Below are 26,595 nucleotides of genomic sequence, written 5' to 3' on the forward strand. Positions count from 1 at the left end.
AGACCTTGAAAGGCTGTTACAGGGAGTACAGGGGGGTACTCCAAGTACGCCCCACAGTACATGGGATTATACTTCCAACAGTGGAATCGGTGTTGGGGTATGATTCTTTCATGACCGGTTTCAGTGCAACATCTATATAGTTAGACATCTCTTATTGACTGATGTCCACTATATGTTTTAAAATGGCTGACCGCACTTACAAAGCCTGGAGAATCGATTCCGGCATTTGTAGCGGTGTCCTGCTCATGTAGGATCACCCTTACACTTATAACCAAGCACCCTGCCCTCAGGACAGAAGAGCCTGCCGACATAGGTTTTAAGTGCAATGACTTCAGATATAAGCAAACCTATACCTGTCCTGAGAGGTGCAAGCACAAACTCTCACATGCTGCAAGTGGGCTCCCATGGTTGGCAAAGTAGATATTGCAGCCCATAGGAGTACCTTAGTACCATATACTAGGGATCTACAAGGGAACACCATTAGCCAGTCAGACTAGTCAAAAACATGACATCAAGCAAGACGTGGGGATAACCATTAAAACAGATCCTACTTTCCTACAGTCACCAATGGTATTTGAGCAGTATCAGTGACAACATTCTGATACTGGCAAATTATATGCAAATCTTGGAATAATGGGGCACCCATGACAAAAGGCTGGCATTGGCACGCTGGAGATAATTCTTAACATAAAGGGCGTACCCAAGCCAAATTTTGAAATATAAATGAGGTGAACTCATGGCAAGTTTTATTCCCCACCACTTTCAAAGATTACCATCCCTCCCTGCTATCAGGGTCTCCATCAAATTGCAGGACACTGCCTGTACCCCACCTCAGGCCAAATCTTAACTTCCACACTTTTTCCTCAAGTTCTCAGCTAACTCACATTCTCCTTTGTCTCAGTACCAGCTCTAACATTCTAATGATGATATCACAGGTGTGTCATCACTGCTTAAAACATAAATACTGCTGTAATATAGACAAATAGTGAAAAAACATAAGAAAGTGCAGTTCACATTTAGTGAACATCAAGGAAATGTATCAACTTTACTTTCGCTAAAACAGTAATTTCTGGTGCCAGCAGCTGATACATTTTTAAAGAGCGCATATAACTTTTTTTCCTGTGAAAAGGTTATATATATACAGTGGTGGCTGGCAGGGAGGTCGGGGGGGAGTTAGGAAAAAAAGAAGACTTACCTGCTCCTTGCTGATCGCCAGCCTCCTCCTCTTCTCCGTCCTTCCTCCAACAGGAAAAAAGGCACTCACACGGAGCTTGTATGAATACAGCTTTTTCCAATGAAAAGGGTCCCCTCCGACCCTGCAGCTGAAAGAGACACGTTTCGGCTGTTCAACAGCCATATATATATTTGTTATTTTATATTGACATTTATGATTTGATTTTCAGTGGAATTTTAATTTGGATAACAATTGATGAGCATATTATTATTGGTGCTATTGATTTGTATTGTAATTGCATTTATATAGCGCTTACTACCCCTGACGAGGCGAAGCGCTTTTTCGGCAAGTAGCACGCTACTCCGGGACCCATAGAGGATTAGTGTTAAATTAGTATAGTGAAACATGTGAGTACATTTTAAGTGGTGGATAGGTTAGTCAGTTATTTGGATTTGGAATGATAGCAGAAGGATAGAGGAGGACAAAGGTTTGTATTTATATAGCGCTTGTTGACGCACGCTATTCAGGAAGCCTACAAAGGATTAGTGGTGAATTAATATGGTGAAATATGAAGTAATTTCAGTGGTGGATATTAGTCAGTTATTTGGCGTGAGAAGGATAGCGGAGGGATAAAAGGGGAAGAAAGATTTGCATTCATATAGCACTTGTTACCCCTGATGGGTGTTGAAGCAGTTTTCTGGCAAGTAGCACGCCACTCCAGAACCCATAAAGGATTACTGTTGAAAATGAGTATAGTAAAAAATAAAATGAAGTAATTTGAGTAGTCGATATGTTATTCAGTTATTTGGGTAGTATATTAGTATAATTTAATATGGAATTTGAGAAGTGAACATGTTAGTCTGTTAATTCCGATTGAAAAGGATAGTGGAGGGATAAAAGAGTGAAAGATTATTATTATTATTATTTTTAGGTCTTAGCAATGGGAGGAGGCTTTTGGATGAGTAAAAAGGAGTTTTGGAGGGGAGGACTCAGGGGATTGGGTATTGCTAAATGAGAAAAAGGGCAGCATCTCTGGCCCTAGTCCCGACCAGTCTCGAACAGGCTCAAACAGGGAACTGCCCTTGTCCTCTCCGCCCATAACAGGCTCAAACAGGGAACTGCCCTTGTCCTCTCCGCCCATAACAGGCACAAACAGGGAACTGCCCTTGTCCTCTCCGCCCTTCGCCTCGAAGACCGGGCTGAGACGCCCTAACCCTGGCCTTTTATAGCCCTAGTAATCAGGTGACCCCTTCAGCCAATGGGGTCCCTAGCCCTAACACTATCCAATCACAACACTAGCCCTAAAATCTAGAACCAATAGGAGACCAGGACCTCACAGCCAATCTTAGCTCGAGTCCAAGCACCCAATCAGTTCAAAAACCCTGATCTCTACGTCCAATGCAAGTCCATGCAACCAATGTCACCGGTAGCCCTAGTCCCTACTTCCAATAGAAAGCCTAACCCAACTCTAAGTCCCACACCTAGTCCAGCAACCAATCACACCAGAAGCCCTAATCGCTACTTCCAATTAAAGGTCTAAACTTAGCCCTAGTCCCACCCTACTCCCAACAACCAATAACATAAGAAGCCCTAGTCCCTACTTCCAATAGAAATTCTAACTTTAGCCCCAGTCCCAACCCTACAATGATTTAATCACAGACCCAGAAACCAATCAATGAGGATATTAACCCTAATCCAATAGAAACACCAGATACAACCACCAATCAGCGTAGACATGTACCAACCACTAGCAGACCATATAAGGTCCCAGCGACCTCAGACAAGGTTTGCTGGCCAGGGAGTTGGAAGCTGCTTCTCCTGTTCAGAATCTCCTAGGAGACAGACAGGCTCAATCCACACTTTGGACTTCAGCAGGTAAGGGCCTCACTAACTTGAAATATAACAATACTGTTTGAATAAAACTTTACTCCCTCTGCTGGCCAAAAAACTAAGTGCACAGGCCCTAGTAAAACACAGTTTAAACAGCTCACAGAAGCACCCTCTGAAGTAGAAAATCCCTGTTGCAGGGCCGGGAGGCAGGGGGGCTGGTTTCACTGGCTTGTGAACGCAAAATAGTGGCTGGGAGTGCACTGTTTTAACATACAGGTCTTAGCACAGAGCAAAGGAGAAATTTGGAGGAAAACAGAATTGTCACCAAGGAATGAGAGGGACAAAATACAGAGGTTGGACTGCAATTCCCACAATTGAACACTCTAAATGGAGGCAATCATGGGCAGGGAATACCACTAGTTTAAGACACAACACAGGTGATAAAATATGCAATCACAGGCAGGCTAAAACTACAATTTTTAGCTGTAACAACCACAGGCAAAGACAGTAAACACAGAAAGTGAAAACCGTTTTTTAAACAACGTTTTGTCTTGGGAAGAGACAGCACTAGTCTGTCTCCTTACCACTTCCTGGACTCTGCTCACTGCAATCTGGGGCACAGGTAGGCTGCAACTCACAAGATGGAGGAGAATGATTTGGGGTGCACCCAGCAAGGCCTTAAGGGGCATGGAGGTGTGAGAGGCGGGCTCAGACTTGCCTGGTAGCTGAATAGCCAATGGTCTGCTGGCCTGGGGGTGGGGGCTAGGCAGCTGCTTCTCCTGTTCAGAATCTCCTAGGAGACAGACAGGCTCAATTCAAACTTTGGACTTCAGCAGGTAAGGACCTCACTAACTTTTAATCTAACAATACTGTTTGAATAAAACTTTACTCTCCCTGTTGGCCAAAAAACGAAGTGCACAGGCCCTAGTAAATAACAGTTTAAACAGATCACAGTAGCACCCTCTGATGTAGAAAATCCCTGTTGCTGGGGGATGGGGAGGCTGGGGGGCTGGTTCCACTGGCTTGTGAACACAAAATGGTAGCTGGGAGTGCACTGTTTTAACATACAGGTCTTAGAACAGAGAAAAGGAGAAATTTGGAGGGAAAACAGAATTGTCACCAAGGAATGAGGGACACACTACAGAGGTTGGACTGCAAATCCCACAATTCAACACTCTAAATGGAGGCAATCATGGGCAGGGAAAACCACTAGTTTAAAATACAACACAGGTGATAAAATATGCAATTACAGGCAGGCTAAAACTACAATTTCTAACTGTAGCAACCACAGGTAAAGACAGTAAATACAGAGAGTGATAATCATTTTTAAACAACTTTTTGTCTTGGGTTACAAACAGGCTACACTCCGTCGTTCGGCGAATATTGTTCATCCGCTTAGAAAAAAAACAGAGACACAATATTGTTAGGATTCAAAATTTAGCTGTTTACCCAAGGAGGTGGGGTGGAATCCACAGTTTAGCCAGTTTAGCTGAACAAAGTTCCAAATCCTCGGTTTCGTCCCTCAAACCACTCTTCGTACGCGAATTGTATGGGCAATATTGTCTCGAAAATCTATTTTATGATTATGAAAATGAATTTGGGCTACAAAAAAACAAATCTTCCTAAGGTTTTAACCTTTCTATTTTGTATGAACTATTCTTAGGGACATATTAACAAGTTGTCACTCAACACAGTGCAGTAACCAAAGTTGCTGTGCTGCATTGGGTGAGAGCAGGACAAGACCATCTCTACTAACCCCGGAGCACAATCGTGCTGCCTTGTGAGACAGACAGACAGACACATACACACACACACTCCCCCCCAGTGAAAAGGTGCTTGTGTGATGTACAGCACAACTTTTGTATTTAAAGGGTGCCATTCCACTACAAAAAAGCATGCTTAGGCAAACTTTAAAAGTTTTCCATTCTTTGGATTTTTGTTCTACAGGGCAAAGTCAGAAACGAATTGCGAAATAAAAACATTTCTTCTTTTCACCGGCTGTCTCAAAGAGGTGATATTTTTTTGTTGCCAAGACTAGTTTGCCTTTGATTGCATGGAAACGCTAATGTACCATACATGTTGCAAAGTGTTAGCAAATCTGCCCCTTATTAATTCATTTGAATGATACTAACTTACTGAGGGGCAATATCTTCATGTAAAGCTGAGACGATTTCATAAGCCCTCTTGCGATCCTCCTCCATACACCAACTACAACAGAGCAAATGATCAAGCTGTTGCTGCCTGAATTTATTAAAAACAAAAAACACAAAAATGTATATTTTGTTGGACAACTGACACTCGAAAATCGAGAACGCTGAGTCTAGGCAGGAGTCCCCATGTCTCGAACCAGGGAGATGGGTAGGTGTTCCTAAAGACACAAAACGAGTACTGTAAATACTCCTTAATTAAGTATGTGTATGTTGGCTCCTTCTATTTAAGCACTAGCAAGGACATTGAGGCGTGAATGCAAGGAGTAGGTTGTTGGTGTATGTGTCTTTTTTTTCTGCTCACAGACTTTTACAGGAGGTGTAACTTACATGTGCTGGGTGATTGAGATGTGGTAACTGTGTTGTCTGCAGGCTGACTCATAGCATGACAAGCATTGGCATAGCCAATAGATCTCGCCTTTGGGACCTTATAAGTGTTTAGTTATCCAGCACAATATCCTTGGCGCAACAACACCACCTGTTGCATGGCTTATACGGTCCCAAATGCGAGACCTATTGGCTATGCCAATGCTTGTTTTATATACACTTGTCATGAATGTCTCATGAATGTGTCATGTATTTGTAATTCATTGTTTGGAAATAAAATGATTCCAATTAATTTAAAGTGCACCAAAGGTAAGACATGAGGCTGAAAAGAGTGAAGTGTGATAAGGTACCCAATGAGTTTCCTGCCTGATACAGATTTAAGAAAAGCAGTATTGCCAGTCTACCAAGGAAGATAGAACTTGGAGAAAGACTATACGAATCTGCATAGAATCCAGACCATAGCATGCCATTTTATGTCTCACGATGCTCTCAGTAAAATGTATTTTATGTGTATGTTTCTGCTTCTGCCCTCAGGGCGTCTGCTTGTTTATGGAAGAGTTTTGCAAGGATCTGAGCTAGTCACACACCCATAAATATATTTATTTGTGTTAATGCCATGGGATTCTATTTTGAAATAAAGTCGATAAGATCCAGAGAAAGGAAACATTGTACATGTGGTATTATTTTAGAAAGCAACACGCACAAAATAAATACAAAAGAAAAAGAGTGGAGATGCCGGGGATTGAACCCGGGGCCTCATACAAGCAAAGCATGCGCTCTACCACTGAGCTACATCCCCGATTTGTTTCAGTCAGCTGACATTTGTTTTCTAGTATGGCATTTCCTGGGCGGTGTCACAGTGACTTAATTGTAATTAACATGACATTTGAAATGGACGACTTATTGTTCACCAACAGTGTATGATTTGCACAAAAGGAGTGCATTGCCAGACGGAGCCGCCTCCAAAGACTCCTTTGCCACTTAAGCGCATGCACAGATGAAATAGAGGTGGGGGGCATGCCTTTATCAACGAACATACCATAAATGCAAGCTATTATGGGCTTCGGGTAGATAAGAAAACTTCACTTCACCCAGCCACAGCGAGGAGGGCTCGGTGGGATCTTTCAGCAGCACAAAGAGGCGGAGCTGCATATGCAGGACACACCAGCAGCAGTGCTGCTGTGAGAACGACTGCTGCAGCTCCTGATACTTCTGGTGAGCAGGATCAGACAGACATCTCACAAGCAGCCGACTGCCCGCAGCTGCCTAACACTGTTGTAACATGTGCAGCAAACCCGGCCTCAAAAGTGGTGCAAGCGCGAGCGCCCGCCGCGCGAAAGTGAGAGCGCCACAGCAAAAGTAAGAGCACCGCAATTTAAGACCCGTGACGACGGAGGAAAGACAAATGGCGGCGCGTGCATGCGCGCTTAACCGCACGCTGGTGGCCTTTGGCAGCACTTTCAAAAGCCAGCTACTAAATGTCTCGGCCAGTCCAGTTCATGCGCTGGATCAGGCCGAGACCTAAAAAACATTGAATTGGGAATAAAAGGACAACTTCTACTTCCTTGGGCTTCTAGGTTCAGTCATGAATAGCCTACTACGAAGGTGAGCGACAACATCACTGATGTTAGAATGGTCTTCTAACATTTTGCGCTACACAGTAATCTTGTCCAGAGATTGACTTTTCAGTTTACCGAGCTCCTGTGCTATTTCAGCCTCTCCTCCATTGGTTGCCTGCCTATTGTTTCTTGTTGAACAAGGGCTATCCCATGTTTTTTTTTTTTACAACTGACACATAACTAGATGTGACTAGCCAGGCGCACTGCATGTATTTTGAAGTGTGATTGCTGTGTGAGAGCGTGTAGTATGCAAAGAATTTACAATTCAGGAAGCCCTGTGTTGCCTTCCAACATCTCTAAGACAGAAGTATCACTTAAGTGTATTTATGAATGAGTTAGAATAATATACAATTCCCTGTAACATCTTACCAGACCACTAAATGGAGGGTCCTTCAAGTGCTAAGGTTTTTCCTGAATAATGCCTATGTGGGCCGTTCCTCTTGTCTGTTTATATAGGCTACATGTGTGGACTTGGAGAGTCTATCTCTCCCCTTCACCAGAGCTACACCAGTCTTTAGTCCAGTATTATTTCTGCTACCTTTACAAACCACTCATGGTTTCTACTATGCTAAGCCTACACATTAGACATACTAAGTAGTCAACTAACATTGCAGACTATAGATTCAAGTTCTTAAAAATGCCACACCCTATAAAATGTATAAAAAGCTCTTTTGTTAAGCAAAAGCATGTTGACTCAACATCCTGTGATTTTAGACAAATCACTTAATCTAAAAAATAAATGAATGATTTCTTATTAATGGAACTGGTGCTCATGTAAAGCACTCCATTACCTTTGGGTCGATTTTGTGCTATTCAAAACTCCAGGAAAAAAATACCAAGGGTCATAATATTTCTTCCTCGTGTTTTATTTTACCTACAGGATACAAGAATAAAAGTAGTATAGCCAAGCACGAGTTAAAAAAAAAATATATTAGTCCCTCTAGTTCTCTATATCACTGGACACTTCGAGATGGTTTTCCATTATTATTGTACAAAAAACGTATGCGCACGATGGGAAGGCTCCATTTTAAGACCTTTTACGTGCTAACGAGCCAAGTGGTATGCTTCAGTAGTCATAAAGGGTTTCAGTTTGACCTGCTGGAGTCTCCACACATAGGAGGATGCTAAATAAGTAGATGCCATGCCATATAATTTAATTAGCAAACACAAGGAGATGATGGACGGACCGCTGAAAATTTTCAGACACTCACCCCCAGTCACAGATGTGGTTTGAATCCAACATCGTTCTTTAGCTCACTTCGCCCCCCTGTTCAGACACAGCTATATGCAAATCAATCTTGACCCTATGCCTTATGGGAACAGTCCATCCGGAACTGCCAAGCCATTATTATTATTATTATTATAATTACACTTAATTAAGCGCACAGCTACCCGGAGGTTTCCCGGCGCTAAAGCAGACAGAAAGTATACGAGGTGAGGGGAGTACCAGATCAACAGCCTACATATTAAATAACCAGGTCTTGATTCCCTTACGGAAAGTCAGAAAACACATTTCAGAGCGTAAAGATAAGGGTAGGGAGTTCCAAAGAACGGGCGCTAACAGGGAGAATGACCGACCTCCCATTTTAGCTCTCTTGACACGCGGTACTTTAACTTTATTTTGGGTGGAGGACCTAAGTGTGCGAGAGGAGACATAGTGTTGTACTAGAACAGATAAGTAGTGTGGGGCTTTTCCGGTCAGGATTTTGTGCATAAGACACAAAGCTTTGAATTTAACCCTATTCTCAATACGCAGCCAATGCAGTTCGCGCATGTGAGACGAGGTCGATGTTCTAGCAGGAAGGTTACAAATGAGGCGAACAGCCATATTTTGTACCACCTGGTACTTCCTAGTTACCTCCTTACAGGCACCCAAGAGTAAGATGTTCCCGTAGTCCAGGCGTGAGATGACAAGAGCCTGGACTACCGTCCTCAGGGTGTCAGCAGGCAGCATCCATGTGATTTTCCTTAGCCACCTGATGATGGTAGTACAGGTGGCGGAGACTTTCACGACGTGCTGCTTGAAGGACAATTGATTGTCAAGGAGGACCCCAAGATTACGAGCAGTCGTAGTTGGGGTAGGAAGAGGACCCATCTCTGGTGGCCAATGTTGTGGGCCCCATAGCGAGATGTCTTGGCCAAACAAAAGCAGTTCTGTTTTGTCCCCATTTAGTTTTAATTTGTGATCAAGCATCCATGCAGATATTTGTCGAAGTCCATTTTGGAGAGAAGAAGAAGAAGAATTTTTATTGGTGGAGAGTGAGTAGATGACTTGAGTGTCATCGGCGTAAGAGTAAATCGTGAGACCTGCCTGTTCCACCAGAAAGGCCAGGGGTCTCACATATAAATTAAAAAAGAGGGGGCTAAGGATAGACCCTTGTGGAACACCGTGTTTAGAGGGGAAGATTGATGAAACAGATGTAGGGGAGAACACTTGAAACGTGCGGTCAGAAAGAAAGTTAGCAATCCAGGCCAGGGCGGCCCCACCGACACCCACAGATTTCAAGGTGGACAACTTCTTCTTGGACCGGAAGCAAGCATCATGGGGCCGGTTTCTGGGTAACACCCTTCGTCGGCCAGGCTAGCTTGAATCCAGTGGTAAAGTGAGAAAGGGGTTGAATCCATAATCCTTCTTTAGCTCTCTTCGCCACTCCAGTTCAGACACGGCTATATGAATATCAGTCTTGACCCTGTGCCTCATGGAAAAAGTCCAGCCTGAACTGCCAAGCCATATCTTCCCTGGACCGGAAACAATCATCCTTTGACTGGTTTTGGGCTAACAGCCCTCATCAGCCAGTCCAGCTTGAATCCAGTGGGAAAGTGAGCAAGGGACCCTTGTCTGGGTGTACCCTGCCAACTTAGAGCGAACAAAGCAAACACAAGGAGATGATGGACAGAGCACTGAAACTTTTCAGACACTCACCCCCTGTCACAGATCTGGGTTGAATCCATTTAGCTCACTTTGCCACCCCAGTTCTGACACAGCTATATGCAATTGAATTAGAACAGGGTCATGCGCCATGCGCTTTATAAATCTTGATTTCATTTCATTTCATGTAGTTGCTTGTACTGCGTCATGCCACTCACCTGGCTCCTATCTGCAGAGACAATGCTGAACCCCCTACCTCTCCTAGGGTGGTATCTGATCAGGGAATTGTAACCGTGAATCAACTGCTGCCCTAGAAGTGATGGGCTATTGGGACCAAATAATGAACAGACTGGCATGCAGTTGAGCTCAACCACCATCTTCTTGGATGCGTGCATACGTCTCTTCTCAGTCCTGGAGAGCGTTGTTGTGATATATGTGTGTAATGTAGAGCACAGTGAGCTGCACTGCAAATAAAAGGAGAGAGGTTATTCAACTAAATGAGTAGTCGAGAAATATTCCCTTCCGTCTTTGACATGTGTACTAACAGTCACTTACATGATAATGAATCTATTGCAGTATAGACTTCCAATAATAAACTGCTACCCTTGGAGTTGCTGAACTCCCGGCAGTAGCTGTATCGTGTTTTCACATCACACACTAACATTCACCTTGTTTGTACAACACTAGGCCCAAGGTGCACATGAGTGTGCTTTTCGATTCCCAGACTACAGCACAATATAGGATGGCACATAAGAATGTCACTGGGTGCTAATGCCAAGGCCTCGGTATGTGCATTAAATAACTCGGTGACCTAGAGCTCCGGAGGTTAATTACCATGAGAAGAATTTTGGGATGATAATATTCATTTTTGTGTGTCAAATAAAATAATTTTTTTACCACTAGGTCATTATGGAAACCATATGTTTTCAAGTTCCATCTGAGCATATGCACCCTGTGATCCTTGTGCATGTCTGCCGCATTACAAAGTAATGTTCTATGCTTTGGAGCACTTTACATGAGCACCACTTACATTACACAAGGTCAGGTTCATATTTATGGAAGGTAAGAAAGTGATTTGCTAAGAATCACAGGAAGTTGATGGGATGCCAGGACTCGAACCTGGTTCCCAGTTTCAAAGTCTGCAGCTCTGGCTTTAAAATTACATTGGTGCTCGTGGGATACTGTGTGTTCACATGACTCAAACAATTTGTCCCACTGATTAGCCTTTGGTATCTTCCTGAGGTCTCTCCTTTCTTCCAGGAAACAGTAGTGGATCAGGGGGGGAATAAAAACAAGAGGTCACTTTGCTGCCGGCCGGGTAGCCTAACGATCGGTGTCGGCCGGAAACATTTGTAAGTGGTGAGGCGTAAAATGATTGTCATACTGCACCGCAGCGAATGAGCGTTGCGAGCGAGCCCAAACAACCTAAGGGGGTTCTCCCCCCATGAAAACTTTGAAAAAAAGAGTGGACAAATGGTGCATTTTTCAGCAAATTTGAGAAAGCAGGAAGGCTAATTAAGCAATTGTGAAAGTGCAGTTATTACATTAATAAAGAGATGTGATATAACATAGATAGCTGCTTATTCAAGCTTTATTTCACCCCATAGTCCAGCAGGGTCTTGATACAAGACAGATAAGAGAAAAAGCAGTGTGGTCCTCGACCAGGAAGACACTCATATTTCGTTGGTAAGAAGTCAAAAGATTGGTCAAATTGAAAACCTGAAATGCAATATGCAATCCAACAATGTGCAAGTGCCTCTCATCTATGTTCAACAAGCCATGTTTTACCTATGATTGACTTTGCTCCCACACAGAGAGTGTGCCTAGACTCAGGTCAAGCTACCGGCAGCCAGCCTGGGCTTCCAACACACCAGAACACGTACAGTAGAGACAGCTTCAGCGCAAGCTTCACGTAAACACACAGAGCGAAAGTACATGCTTTACTCACAATAATAGAGCAGGAAGATAGGCCTCAGTACTCTGAGTTTCCTAACACACGCACGCATAACACAAAAGTGCAGCACTGAGACCAGCCGGGCACGTGACACGGATATAGCAATGAGAGCATTCGTACAAGCTTCACTCACAATCAAGTATAAGTCGAGAGTGAAATACAGAAATGGATAGTATGGAAATGAAGTATGAGATATGCACATGGAGGGACTTCAGAAGGATGTGTGGAGAGAAAAGACATAATTGACTAATGCAGAGGGAATATAGTGTTGTGAAGGGGACTGAAAGAATTAAAGACTTGTAAAGCACGTTTTTGCTCAGGAATGGATTTCCTGGTGCTAAGAGTGGTAACTCATTTATCTGATATTTTGTAAAAATGAGTGCCATCAAGCATGGGTAAAGTCCATACGTCCGTTTATTGTAGCCCATTTATGTGTGTGTGTGTGTGTGTTTTTAGATGCATTAACAAAACACAGAGGTACCAAAATACTGGTCAGATGGCAAGCTGTGTCAAGCACTGGTTTCTCATTTACAGTTTTTAGGTAAGCTTATAATTACATAAGCCATACCTCTAATATATGATATAATCAGTTATGCTTGTCTGGCCATGTCCCCTCCCTCCTCTAATAAATTGTCACCCCACTGAAAACACTGAATAGCTCAGAAATGCCATACTTAACCCCTTCCACGCTCATGACGAGCTGGGCTCGTCATGAGGTAGCCTCCTCGCACGCTCATGACGAGCCCAGCTCGTCATGAATAATGGGCTTTACAAATTCTCAGCGTGCGGGCGGAATTCCGCCCGCACGCATGCGGTTAAGTCCAAAGAAAACTATCAATGAGTTTAGTGAATTTGCAATAAATCTGTTTTCCTAAAATATCCTAATACTGTGTCGGCAAAAGGTCACAATATTAGGTTTGTTATTAAAATAATCGTGGTAATATTATAGACTTTTTTAAGACACAGTGTTCCATGTTTATATATTTGTAATACATACAAAGCATATCTTAATGGCTCCAGGGGCATCTTGGGATTCAACAATGTTTTGCGGCTGTTCATGGTTATATGTGTCATGCTTGCAGTTTCTTATTGCTTATAAAACTACATATAGATTCTGCACTGCAGCATGTACTGTGATTGTGCAGCAGATATTCATAGGGATTGGATGTCCTGAACATGGATAGTTACAAAAAGTGACCCTGCAGAGAGCCTGAACCTAGTTTCTACATGTTGGTGATGTACTTTAATTTTTTAATTCCTAAGTTAGTTAGCACGGATAAACTAATGTTAAAATATCTGAGAACAGAGAGACGGGCAAGTCAACATGAATGTATAGGTTTGAGCTTTGGACAACAAAGCCATTATTCAGGTAAAACGGACCCTAATAGAAGCTCAAGCTTCAAACAGGAACAATACCCCTCAGGCTACACATATTGAGGCACAGGCAGTGGTGTTTCGCTATGATTTCCCCTTCAGGCTGCAGGAGTCCATCCCTGTACTTGGTAAAAGAGGTTAAAGTGAATGTAGCAAAGACCTGCATTGAATCTGCAGGAAAGGAAGTACACTCCTATACAAGTGAGATAGCTCAGTGGTTTAAGGAGTCTTGCTGCAGAGATCGGTTTGTATCTTGTAGATTAGATTTTGATTGAATAAATCAGTGTATTTTTAGACCACGGCAAATTAGTACCTGGGGAAAAATCAGTTTATTCCCAAGTTAATTTTGTACTCAAATATGCAGGCTTAAGACAAAATAAGTGCCTTTACTAAAAATATAAACTAGTATTTTAGTGATGTAGTTCATGTCAATTTAGGGGTAGCTTATTGATGATGCAAAGGCTTTATTTGTGACTGGGGCATTATTACCAGCTTATGGTAATGTAAAAATATAACATAACATGACGTTTGTAAAGCTCACGTTCACCCAAAGGGGTATCTTGGTGCTGAACAACAGATGTTTATTGGTACCCAACTCAATGGTACTCAAAAATCCCTTGCTAATAAAGAGAAAACTTCTGAATTATGGCTATTTTTACAAGTTTTGATAGCCTGCTTCAAAATGTGCCCTTTGCCAGCTTTCATTAAACGCAATCAAAGAAAATGCTTAGTTACTCTAAAATTGACTTTCAATCTTATTCATTTTTTGTCAATTTTAATGTCTTAATGTCCTTTACAATCCCCTGGTTTTGATACCAGTTCTTACAAAAATGTATTCAGAGAGAAGACCAAACTTTCATGCAAAGCTTCTTTTAAAAATACATCAACATTTGAGAAACAGCAACTTTCTTTACAGTGTACTTTATATAGTATCATTTGACACAACTTTTAATCCGCATTTAAACAATGTTATAGTTTCAGGAAAATGTATGTCTGACCTAAATGCTTTAAAAGACAGAAATTCCCCCCCCCCAAAAAAACTACAGGAGCGGTCAGTAAGGGACAGGAAATACCTGCAATGCTTTCTAAATATGTCTTGAGTGAGATCTTCTTAACATAAGATAATGAGCATCACTGTTATCAAATGCCTTATTGACCTCTCATTTCTCAACAGAATATTTTGAGAAGAAAAATAAGCCCACCAGCAAAACGTCTTTTACATTTTATCCAACTAAAAGCCCACATCATTGCCTGCCAAATCACATTTGGTCATAGCCCAATCAGTTACAAATTCCTACCTATGCCATGGGCACAGGCTGTGATTTATTTACCTTTCGCGATTAATCTCAATTCCCATAAAGGTGTACACATGGGGGAAGGAGCATAGACTAAATCCCACATTCAGGCTAATTCTATCCAAAAGGAAGTGAAATATACTGGGTGCATTCAACATAAGTACACTGCAGCAAAAATGTATAACGAAGTATAATAAAAATGAACCATGAGAAGAATGGTGTGTCGGGTTGAGGGACACATGTCAAAAGGTTTTCCAGCTGTGTTGACTTAATGTTGAATTTCTATCACAGAGTAGCTGCCTGTAGGGGGAACATGAATGAGGAGTGGCTGTGGTTTCAGGTTAGACTGCCGACTTTGGAGCTAGGAAACCAAGGTTCGACCCTCGGGGTCAACTCCAGATCTTGTCATTCTGGCAAATCACTTAATCTCCCCGTGCGTACTAAAACATTTTTTTTTTAAATGAATGTGTCCTTGTGTAACGTAACTGGTGCTCATGTAAAGTGCTCCAAAACCTTCGGGTCGAGTTCGTGCTATATAAATCTGCAATTTTTCTTTTTTTTTTTTAAAGTGGTTACTTTCTAGTAGTACATTTGTCCCTGCTTCGAAATAACTTGGATGTCTTCCCCTCCCAAGCAAAAGAACCTGAGCATGATGCCACTTCCTCTGGCTTCTAACTCAGCATCAGCTGGGGTTTATGCTAGGTCTCCCACTTTCTTTTCTCAGTACCACTGACAAAGAACCTGTATTCCACTCAGTGCAGACTCCTTCCTGTATTCGTGGGCGCTGTAGAACCATGTCCTTGCTAAAACCCCCGACCACTAAACATAGTGATGTCCTGTTGGACAGCATCCGTGTTGCATTCCTCTATGCTTCCTTTACAATTGATATTTCCCCTCTTCCTGTTACCACATGTTTCTTCTGACCCAGGAACATTCCATGAATCCAGCTGTCAACTACAACTGTCGTTGTTTGTTTTGATTGCACCTGACGAGCCTGCTGATGGGAAAACAATTTTGTCTTCTGGTGCTGAGCATAATTATTTACAACACTGGCGCTGACAGCTGTGTGGGGTCGGCTGTACCCCCAACCTGTACTTAGTCAAGCGCCTGCATGTTCTTTATCTTGCCACCATTTTAAAGTAAGCTTTCTCTATAGATTTTCAGTCACGTACATTGTGTTTACACTTTCAGATCATAATCTCTGCACTGCTCCTTATGTGACTATACCCTCAACCTCTTATTATTATTATTAAGGGAATTTTATAAAGCGCCTGGTTACGCTTAAATGGCGTGTCCCCGCGCTGTGGTAGGTGGAGTCAGCAAAAGTGCCACAGGGTCTGCTCGATTTACACTTACACAGTGCTGGGAAACTGTTGTGAGGGTCTGGAGGCACACTGAGACGGGATCAGCTCGAGGGCTTAACACTCCCACGCAACCTTGTAGGAATACGGCTTCAAATCTCAGTGCGACCATCACTGCCACAAAGTAAGAACACAAGTAAAACAAGTTGCTTTTATCTACAACGTCCGCAGAACATCCAAATCTGTCCCCACTTCTGCTGCCATGGCAGCCAACCCTGCAATGGGCCACCACTGGGGACCATAGCGCCAGCGCTATGAAGTAGATGCTGGTGCATTATACAACACCAATAATAAACACATCAGAGTTTATAAAGCCAGGTTTCTTCATGAACGAATCAAATACATATTTTTAAATGTACATTTCCATGATGCCCGGGATAGTGGAGCGCCCACACACCTACGCCAGCTTCTCTCTGCCCCCCTTGCCCCCAGGTGGGCACCATAAGCCCCCCTAGCCCAGCCCCTTTGTTATTTACACACCTTTGGTGATTCCCAGACAACGGACACGTTAGCCCCAGGGCTCTTCACCTCCACCCATCACCGTAAGACATAATCCGGTTGGAGGGATTTCCTGTGCGGCCCCTCTTTTTTATTTATCAGCAGGTGTGTGCCTCCTGCCGGTGTGAAAACCCCTGAGCCACCCCTTCCAGCCCAACCCAGTAAACTGAGAAAATCCGGCCACCACCCTCTTACAGCCCACCCCTGTAAAAAGTGACTCCTTCGCCCCCATACAGTCCACTCAGTAAAAAAAAAAATCTGACTATTCCTTTTAAATCCTAGACGGAGCATTTAGATAGTGCACAACCCACAGAACACAACCCCAGCTGCCCAGTGTCCCCCAGTCATGGCTCGCGGTGGGTAGGGGGTGTCACGGTGGAGGGGGCTGTCACGGTGGGGGGGGGGGGGGAGGAGGTGGAAGCGCGCGGTTTTAAAATAAAAATCCTACCTGACCAGGTCAGCGCCGCCTCAGGTCCGTTCTGCCGCCTACAGGAACAGCCGCATTTCTGCTGGCAAGTGGCAACCCCTCTCAGCCAATCCTGGCGCTGCTCCAGCAGCGCCAGGATTGACTTAGAGCAGGGTTACTCGCCGCCCGCCTGCCCATTAGGAGACCGAGGTTTGAGCCTTTGCTCAACCCTCGGTCTCCTAATGGGCATGCACCAGCATGAGCAGACACTAGTGCGCATGACTGGGCACAGCGGAAAAATTCACCGACCTTCACAAGTCATGCGCACTTGTGCTGCTGCCTGCCCCTGGTCTGACAATGCCTGTTAGTCAACTTGGGGGTGCGCGGTCCGACGTCATGCTGACTGACATGATTATCAGTTCTCCCTCTGCGTCTCTGAACTTAAGTAAACCGAGAGTTTACTTAAGTTCAGAGACGCTGAGGGAACTGCAGTTGGCTTGTGGGGCAACGGCCCAGTGCCTTAATGGACGCACCGCCTGTGCCTACCACCACCTCTTCTCCGTCCTTGTGGATGCAGGAAGCACTCAGGCACCCTAAGCCAATCACAACGCTGCAATGCAGCATTGTGATTGGTCTGATTGCTGTGGTTCGGCACTTAGACAAGGACTGGGAGCCTGGGCATGTTCTCAACCCAAGCTGTACAATATAGCTGCTAGAGAACATGTAAAGTGCGCATAACTGTTTGGCCGTCCCAAGACGGCCAGCCAAACAGTCATGCGCACTTAGAGTGCCACCAGTCCTCTCCCCTGATCTGCCCAGTTTAGCCCCACCCCGCAAAATTGTCTCAGCACGGAAAAAAAAAATAATAATAAAGTCACGTTATTATAATTTTGTTTGCCTTTTTTGCAGTGCTGAAAGGCAGTGGGGGGACACTCCTCCGCCTTAGCAGAGGAGCCACCCCTGGAATTGCTGACTGTAAGCGACTGCTAAGTCCTTGCTTTGGCTCTCTTGGCCAGTATCAGAGCTAGGTCCAACTATAGGTTTCCCACTTTCTTGGGTTTGGGTGTGTAAAAAAAGCCTTATAGGCATTGCGTGGGTTTGTTTAGATCGGAAAGTTCTAATGTTATTTCAAGGGTTGTGGTAACTTCCCTCCATATTGGGATGAAATTACTTTCATGAAATAAAAAAAATAAGGCTTTGAAGCAGTAAATTCTTTTTTCTTGGGAATGTGTTTCATTTACATTTTTGAAGCTCAGGTAATGTCATTCTTTTATTGTGTGTAAATGTTCTTTTAAATGCATGCCTGAATATTGTTTGTAACCTGCACTTTGCTACACACTCGGTTGGCTTCACTTTAAATACCACACTTGGAAACATTAGCCCCTGAAAACACACCTCAGGGCAATCCTTTATCTAACATACAAGAGCCCGTCTCTGTACAAAATTAGTAACTCTACTATCACAGTGTAGGCGTGTAAGAGAAAATAATTCAAGAAGGACTGGGAGGACTATATACAATGTTTAAACTAATGCAGTGGTGTCTCTACTTAACAGTAAATATGCTTCAATACTAAAATTTGATTGGTTCCAACCTGGAAGCAGACAGGGCGTTTTTTAGTTTTAATGAAGTTGTTTGAATAAACTACAACCAATCCTCCATTTTCTGAAACGGAGTCTGACGCAAAACTCGAATTCACATTATAGAGCATTAGCTTTAACTTTCATAATTCAACTATTTTATCAAACACTAGCTGACCCGTCGCGCGTTGCTGCGATCTTCGAAGAAAGGAAATTCAAGGAAACTCGTTATGATAACCTTCATTTTACATTGTGTCATTTTTGTTGAAACTTATTCATTTTAATATAGAAAACATTTCAATGTGTCTTTTTAATTCTATTTATTTATTCGAGTGCTTGTGGATACACGATTATTTGTTTTTCCGTCTGGTGCGTACATCAGTATTTGAAAGATTATGAGGGTCCTGGGGGGCCGATATTTAAAAAAAATGTTATACCAGAAACCTTCGCGGGAGTGTACTCAACAACTTCCCAAAGTGAATGCTGTTTTAATTCTATTTATTTATTCGAGTGCTTGTGGATACACGATTATTTGTTTTTCCGTCTGGTGCGTACATCAGTATTCGAAAGATTATAAGGGCCCTGGGGGGGCGATATTTAAAAAAACGTATGCCAGAAACCTTCGCGGGAGTGTACTCAACAACTTTCCAAAGTTTCATGGCGATCGGATGAATGGTGTTTTAATTCTATTTATTAATTCGAGTGCTTGTGGATACACGATTTGTTGTTTTTCCGTCTGGTGCGTTCATCAGTATTTGAAAGATTATGAGGGCCCTGGGGGGCCGATATTTAAAAAAATGTAAGCCAGAAACCTTCGAGGGAGTGTACTCAACAACTTCCCAAAGTTTCATGGCGATCGTATGAATGGTATAGTAATGCATAAAGGACAAGCAGACAGACAGACAGACATACTTTCGTTTATATATATATATATATATATATATATATATATATTGAACTGTGGCAAATGACATCCAAACGCATTTACTTCTGTTTATTTCTTTTCTTAGATAACTCATGCACTCAAAGTGGGATTCAGAGCACTATACAGTCCGCTTAGAAAATTTTAGTCAACCATATAATGACTGTGGCAGCATTTAAACTAATATTTGTCATTAATATTACAAGGAAAATAATGTCGCAGCAAGGCTGGCCTGTATAAATAAGAGAAGGTGCATGACTTTGCCGAATGGGTGTGTGAGCATTGTACTTCAACAAGAAGTCAATCACATATTGGCTGAGCCAGTATACAATGAGAATTTGTACGATATAAGAGTATTTAATATGAAAAATGGGTCAACATGTACGTACTAGGAAGGGGCATCTGGGAATCAATTAAATCATAACATGTAAAGACTAAATGCCATAAGTAAGTTTCAGCAGTCAAACTTTGAGAGCACGGTGCATTGCTTCTCAAAGTAAAGAGTCAATCAAAGAATGCACAGTGGAAATCCAGAACAAAGCAGGGTTATAAACACATTAGTATTAGAAGAAGTCACAAAAAAGATGCCAGGGGTAATAAGAGTGAAGAAGAAGAGGCTGTAGAAAATACAACCAAATATATTTGTAGATGAATAGACTGATCAAGCCTTCGAGTGAAGTAGATTACATCTCGAAAGCAGAAAGTAAATTGAGGAATTATAAACTGTGCAGCATTCATCAATGAACAGCACCAAACAATTCAAGTTTCCCACACCCATTTAATGAGTTAAAGTAAAGCAATAGGCACGTGTTTAGGTTTATAAAGTTATTGCTATATATCATCTTTACATAATAATTACATATGAATACATGGTTTTTACAGTTGAAATGATCACGTAATTGCTTTGCTTCTGAGAATTTGGCAGAATGATAAACACTGTGTGACAGTGTTTGGGCAAATAACAGGTTATAGCATTATTTTGCTCTGACTTTGGAAGAGATTGGAGGAGGATTCCATGGATGTCTACTCACTTCTAAGAGTATAATGGTCGTAGTACCTCACAGCCTGCTGTTCTGGTACCCAAGTTGCAATCCCCATTCTTTCAATGGAGGGCTTCCTTGTTTTACAAGTTTTTTCAATAAACCACTTGGCTTCAAGCTAGGGATGTCAGGGTTGTTTTCATAAAATTCTTCCAGTTTAGTCAGCACCTTTGGTAACCCAACCATTGAAGCATAGAACATAGGACCACCCATGTGCCTGGGCCACCCATAGCCATTGTTGTAAATCACATCAATGTCTTCGGGCCCTGAAGCTATTCCATCCTCTAACACCTTAAAGCCCTCATTGATGAGAGGGTATAGACACCATTCCAAAATGTCACCTTGGCTCATATTCTTCTGCTTGATTGCATGAGCTCTTCTGTATTCATGTAAAAGATTTTCAACCCATGGATCAGGCACTGCATTCCTGCCACCTACTGTTTCATACTGGTACCAGCCTCGCCCCGTTTTCTGTCCAAACCTTCCTTTCTCACATAGAATATCGGGTAGAGGGCTGTACCTTTTTCCTTCACGTTGGCGGACCTGTGCACCTGCCAACAGCTTTGGTCCAGTCAGACCGCGCTCCATACGAGACCTCCACCCTACATCAAGGCCTGTAAGATCTAACATCCTGAAGGGACCCATAGCTAAGCCAAATTCTTCTAGAACTTGATCAACTTCCTCTGGAGTACAACCCTCTTCCAAGATAAAGATAGCCTGATAGAGGTACGGACCCAACATTCGATTTCCAACAAATGATGGACAATTACCAACAACTACTCCTATTTTTCCTAAGACTTTGGATAGGTTCATGACTGTGGAAATGGTGGAGGGAGACGAATGATAGCCACGGACAACTTCTAACAGCTTCATAATGTGTGCTGGGGAGAAAAAGTGTGTGCCAATTACAAGATGGGGTCTGTCTGTGACTGAAGCAATTTCATCAATATTTAAGCCTGAGGTATTCGTACATAAGAATGCCTCTGGCTTGCAAATTGATGACAACTGTTTGAACATTTCTTTCTTCAATGCCGTGCTCTCATATACTGCTTCAATAACTAAGTCTGCATTTTTCAATGAATTAAAGTCCAAGGTGAATGTGATAGAGCCAAAACTGTCTGACTTCTGGGCAAGTCCACGGTGCTGCATTTTCAAAGTCTCACGCTCCAAGATCTTAGTCACGGTTTTTCTACCCATCTCAAGTTGGTTTTCATCTTGTTCTATTGCTATTACTTGAATTTGAGCCTTTGCTAGGCATACGACAATCCCTCGGCCCATAGTTCCCAGGCCTAGGAAGAAAAAGAGAATGGGTTAAGATTAGTCCATATTATTATACATTGAGTTTGCCATTATGGTACTTATAAGTGAGTTAATTTCAAGCATGGACAGTAAAATATGTCTTATTTGGAAAATACTGAGAAACCTTTACTCACCTCCTAATGCTGTTAGCCTCTACACCCTTTTCACTCAAGTGTAAAGATGGTGCCACGGGCTAATTTTTTTATATTATAATTTATTTCTGTTAGACAGCAAGCATATAAACAATACAATGTCAGCTTGAGCAATGTACCATTTCTAAAAAACAAATTGTAATAGTTTTAAAAGTTCTTGATTTGGTATCACATATCATCAGCATCCACAGACACTCTTTTATGGTTGTATAATAAAGTACTATATCCCAAGACGGAGACGGATGGCGTAGTCACCCGAATGCCATTGCCTCTAGGAGACTAGGAAATCAGGAGTTCAAAGCATGTACAGCGCTCTACGTTGATATGGTCAAAATAATGTGTTACTTATCCTTTAACAAATGGTAGATTTATGGCTCAATCATGTGCGAGGAGGAGAGAGCTTCGAGGAGTAATATAAGACTGTATGTTTCGCTTTAGCACAGATTATGAAAAACACCCCGCTGTAAAGTTATTTCCTTCTAAACTTTCAATCAAAAGAAGTTTAATAAAACAAAATATTCATTCTACTTTCATAATTTATTTCACTTTTTATTGGCTTGGCTGCACAGTCCCCTTCAATCCCAGGATTCTGGGGCCGTATCATGGACGTGTTCGATGGCTCAGAGTATAGTACTGGGTGCCGTTTTAAAGACACTACAACTACTCCTCCCTGTTTCCAAGCTCTGCTGTCTGCTGCTCATGCACTAATATACAATAACATGGAAAACTTCAGAGAGAAATGCGTGCCCGTTAGACAGCCTAATGCCTTGAAAACAGGAGATGTGACCTTCAAGATCATTGAAGGAGTAGTTTCTGTCCTGTAACTCCAGTTCTGTAGTAGGGGTATCTCTGTTATAGTCATAATCTAGTGAATAGTCCCGCCCATGTGCGTGGACCCCGGAGCAATCAAAAATAATCTCTTAAAATGTCGAAAAATGCAGAACTGCACAGACACTTAAGAGAGAATTAAAGACGGATAATGCAGCCTATATCCACAGGCTACACTGTCCAGTACTTCAACTAGAAATTCCACCAAAAATCCACAAACAGCAAAGCCTGCCCAGATTTCCCTTGCTTTAGCAGCAAAACCCCTCTGGAATGATCGAGAGGAAGACATGGACAGACAAGCCCCATAGGCTGCCATTATGTGGCTCAGAACAGGATACTGTGCCTTTAAGAGAACTTTCCAGAACTTCACAGTATCCCAGAATGCACTGCAGGTCCCTTTTACTTTCAGTTCTTTTTGAAGGCATAACACGCCAGACCTGTAGCATTCCTTACATGAACATCTCTCTCTACCGAGGAGGAAGGCGGGCGCTTATGACTATAACATAGATACCCCTACTACAGAACTGGAGAGACAGGACAGAAACTACTCCTTCTGTGGTAGGGGATCTCTGTGTATAGTCATAATCTAGTGAATAGAATGGCAAGCCCATCCCCACACCAAAGCGGCGGTGGAGAAAGAGAAATAACACCACTATTGTGCGAACAGATTTCGCAGTGAAGCCTGCCCAACCTGAGCGTCTGCCCTGGCATCAGTGTCCAGGCAGTAATGCTTAGCAAAGATATGGACCGACTTCCAAGTGGCCGCCTTGCAGATTTCTGCAATTGGAACATTACGGAGCAAAGCAGTCGTGGCAGCTTTGCCCCTGGTGGAATGAGCCTTAGGTTTACCCCCTAAGGTCTTATTAGCCTTTTGGTAACACAATTGTATAAAGGACACAATCCACCTAGAGATGGACTGTTTAGAGGTAGCAAGACCCATCCTGACTGATCCATAATTGATAAACAATTGGTCTGACCTACGAATATCCTTGGTTTTATCCAGATAAAATTTCAACACCCTCCTAACATCCAGGGAATGCAGGGACCTTTCTGCGGGAGAGGAAGGATTCTGAAAAAACGTAGGTAAAGTTATGGTCTGGTTAACATGAAAATCAGATATAACCTTTGGAAGAAACTTAGGGTGAATACGCATAACAACCTTAGCAGCATGAAATACAGTATAAGGTTCTTGGCAACACAACGCCTGAATTTCACTCACCCTGCGGGCCGATGTAAAGGCCACGAGGAACGCCGCCTTCCAGGACAGGTGCTGCAGCGAAGCCTTATGAATAGGTTCAAAAGGCTCCTTCATCAATCTGGACAGCACCACATTCAATTCCCATGAAGGCGAAGGAAGCCGGACAGGAGGGAACACTTTCTTCAAGCCTTCCAAAAAATCTTTGATCACAGGGATCTGAAAGAAGGAAGTCTGTGAAGGGCGTTTCCTGTAGGCAGTCAGCGCAGCAAGATGAACCTTAATAGAATGGACATTAAGGCCAGACTGCGCCAGATGCAGCAGATAAGGAAGGATGACATCTTCCTTACACGTCGTAGGGTCATAGTTCTTGGACTTGCACTAGATGCAAAATCTCTTCCACTTGTAAGCATAAGAAGTCCTAGTGGAAGGTCGCTTCAGGATGTCCATGCAATCTTCAGGCAGATTCAAATGGCCATACTGCACTATCTCAGGAGCCATGCCGTCAAACTCAAAGACGAGAGGTTGGGGTGCAACATCTGCCGCCCGAACTTCGTGAGAATGTCCGGCCTGCACGGCAGCCGCACGTGAGGAAGGAGAGACCGGTGAAGCAGGTCCGTGAATCACCACTGCCTGGGCCATTCCGGGGCAATCAGGATCATCCGCGCCCTGGACTGGGACAGCTTGAAGAGCACCGTCGGAATCAGGGGAATGGGTGGAAAAGCGTACAGAAAGCTGTTCGACCAGTTGATCCATAACGCATTCCCCAGTGTCCCCGGCTGGTAGTACCTGGAGGCGAAGTCTCGGCATTTGCTGTTTTCAGCGGTGGCGAACAGATCTACGTCTGGAGTCCCCCACCTTGCGAAGACTTCTCCTAGTACTTCGTGGTTTATGACCCATTCGTGGTTTTCCTGAATCAGTCTGCTCAGTGCGTCTGCCTAAACATTCTGCACACCTGGTAGATGGGTAGCCGTTATCGTCAGTCCTCTGGCAAGAAGCCAGTGCCAGATCGCCTGCGCCTCCTGCGACAGGGTGCGCGATCTCAAGCCTACCCTGCTTGTTGAGGTAATACATCATGGTCGTATTGTCTGTTTGCACAAGCAGAGAGTTGGTCTGGAAGGACGGAAGAAAGGCCTTCAGCGCCACGTGAACAACTTTGAGTTCCAGGAAATTGATGTGGGACGTGAACTCGGTCTGGGACCACGTCCCTTGAATCTGTAAATCTCCGGAGTGTGCCCCCCAGCCGTGGAGAGACGCATCCGTCACGATAGTATGTGTGGGAATTTCCTTGTGGAAGGGAACCCCTCTCAGGAGATTCTCCGCCGAACACCACCACTTCAGAGACTGAAGAGCATGCAGAGACAGTCGTATCCTGTCGTCCCAAGATCCTTTCCTCTGATCCCACTGATCCTCCAAGCACTCCTGCAATGGTCTCATGTGCAGCCGTGCGTGTGGCGTGAGGAAGATACAAGAGGCCATCGATCCCAGTAGAGAAGACACCGTCCTCACTGTTGTAGATGGAGTGGTCAAAAGAGCCTGAGCCTTCTGAAGGAGTGATAATCGTCGCTCCTCCGAAGGAGACACGCTTGCTGACAGCGTATTGATGGAGGCTCCCAAGTACTGTACGCACTGGACCGGAGTCGGCACCGACTTGGATATGTTGATGTGCAACCCCAGCTTGTTCAAGAGAACACACGTCTTCTGGAAGTGTGCTTGAGCTTCCGAGAAGGAGGAGGCCTTGATCAACCAATCGTCCTGGTACGGGTAGACAAACACTTTGTTCTTCCTTAAGTGTGCGGCTACCACTGCCATGCACTTCGAGAATGTTCTGGGTGCAGACTTCAGTCCGAATGGCAGTACTGTATACTGATAATGATTGGCGCTGACTTGGAATTGTAGGAACTTCCTGTGCTTGTGTGCAATGGGCACATGGAAGTACGCATCCTGTAGGTCTATAGCACATAGCCAGTCTCCCTGTTGCAGCTGAGGATAAATCTGATGCAACGACAGCATGCGAAATTTCTCTCTGCTAATCCACTTGTTTGCTTATCGCAAATCCAGAATGGGCCTGAACTCATTCTTGTCCTTCTTACGAACCAGGAAGAACCGGGAGTACAGACCTCTTCCTCTTTGAGACAGAGGTACGTCTTCTATCTCCCTTTTCCTTAACAGGATATCGGCCTCCGCCTGGAGCTCGCGCAGTTGAAATTGCGAGCAGACCGGAGGAATTGATGGAGGCGGGCTGGTGAACCGAAGACTGTATCCATTGAAAACAATATTCAGCACCCACTTGTCCTGAGTAATTTTTCTCCACTCTGCCAGAAAAAATTGAACGCTTCCCCCCACCGGAGCGGGTAACGGATGTAGGGGAAGTAACCGCTCAGGGTCAAGACCCAGCCGGGCTTTTGTTCACTGTAGAGGACTGCTTTCCTCCTCTACCCTTCTGGCGCATCTGGAAGGGCCTCCGGAACTGCTGCTGTTGTTGCTGCTGCTGTCCTGAAGTCTGTCCTCACCCTCTGCTCTGTGCAACGAACCGTCTCTGGAACGGGCGGTAGGCCTTATTTTCTTTGGGCTTCTCCAAGCCCACGGCTGTCAGGGTCTCGGCCTCCGCCTTCATGCGGGCCATCTCATCATCCGCATGTTTGCCGAACAGGGTCTCCCCAAAGA

At 43.7% G+C, this 26,595-nt stretch overlaps 1 protein-coding gene and 1 non-coding gene across 3 annotated transcripts in view; both read right to left on the minus strand.

Annotated features, from left to right (window-relative positions):
• Nucleotides 1-6,265: 6,265 nt before the first annotated feature.
• Nucleotides 6,266-6,337, minus strand: TRNAA-UGC (transfer RNA alanine (anticodon UGC)). Its single transcript has one exon. It is a non-coding gene; the product is annotated as a tRNA-Ala (tRNA).
• A 13,835-nt stretch (nt 6,338-20,172) lies between these two features.
• The window catches only part of LOC144822683 (peroxisomal bifunctional enzyme-like), a 465,075-nt gene continuing 458,652 nt past the window's right edge, over nt 20,173-26,595 (minus strand). For both annotated transcript variants that reach the window (XM_078680458.1, XM_078680457.1), the window contains exon 8: nt 20,173-21,743. In XM_078680458.1, the coding sequence (XP_078536584.1) occupies nt 20,473-21,743 (1,271 nt within the window). In that variant the 3' untranslated portion in view covers nt 20,173-20,472. The remainder of the gene's footprint in view (nt 21,744-26,595) is intronic.

The sequence above is a fragment of the Lissotriton helveticus genome, chromosome 3_1 (genome assembly GCF_964261635.1).
Source record: "Lissotriton helveticus chromosome 3_1, aLisHel1.1, whole genome shotgun sequence".
Taxonomy (NCBI): Eukaryota; Metazoa; Chordata; class Amphibia; order Caudata; family Salamandridae; genus Lissotriton; species Lissotriton helveticus.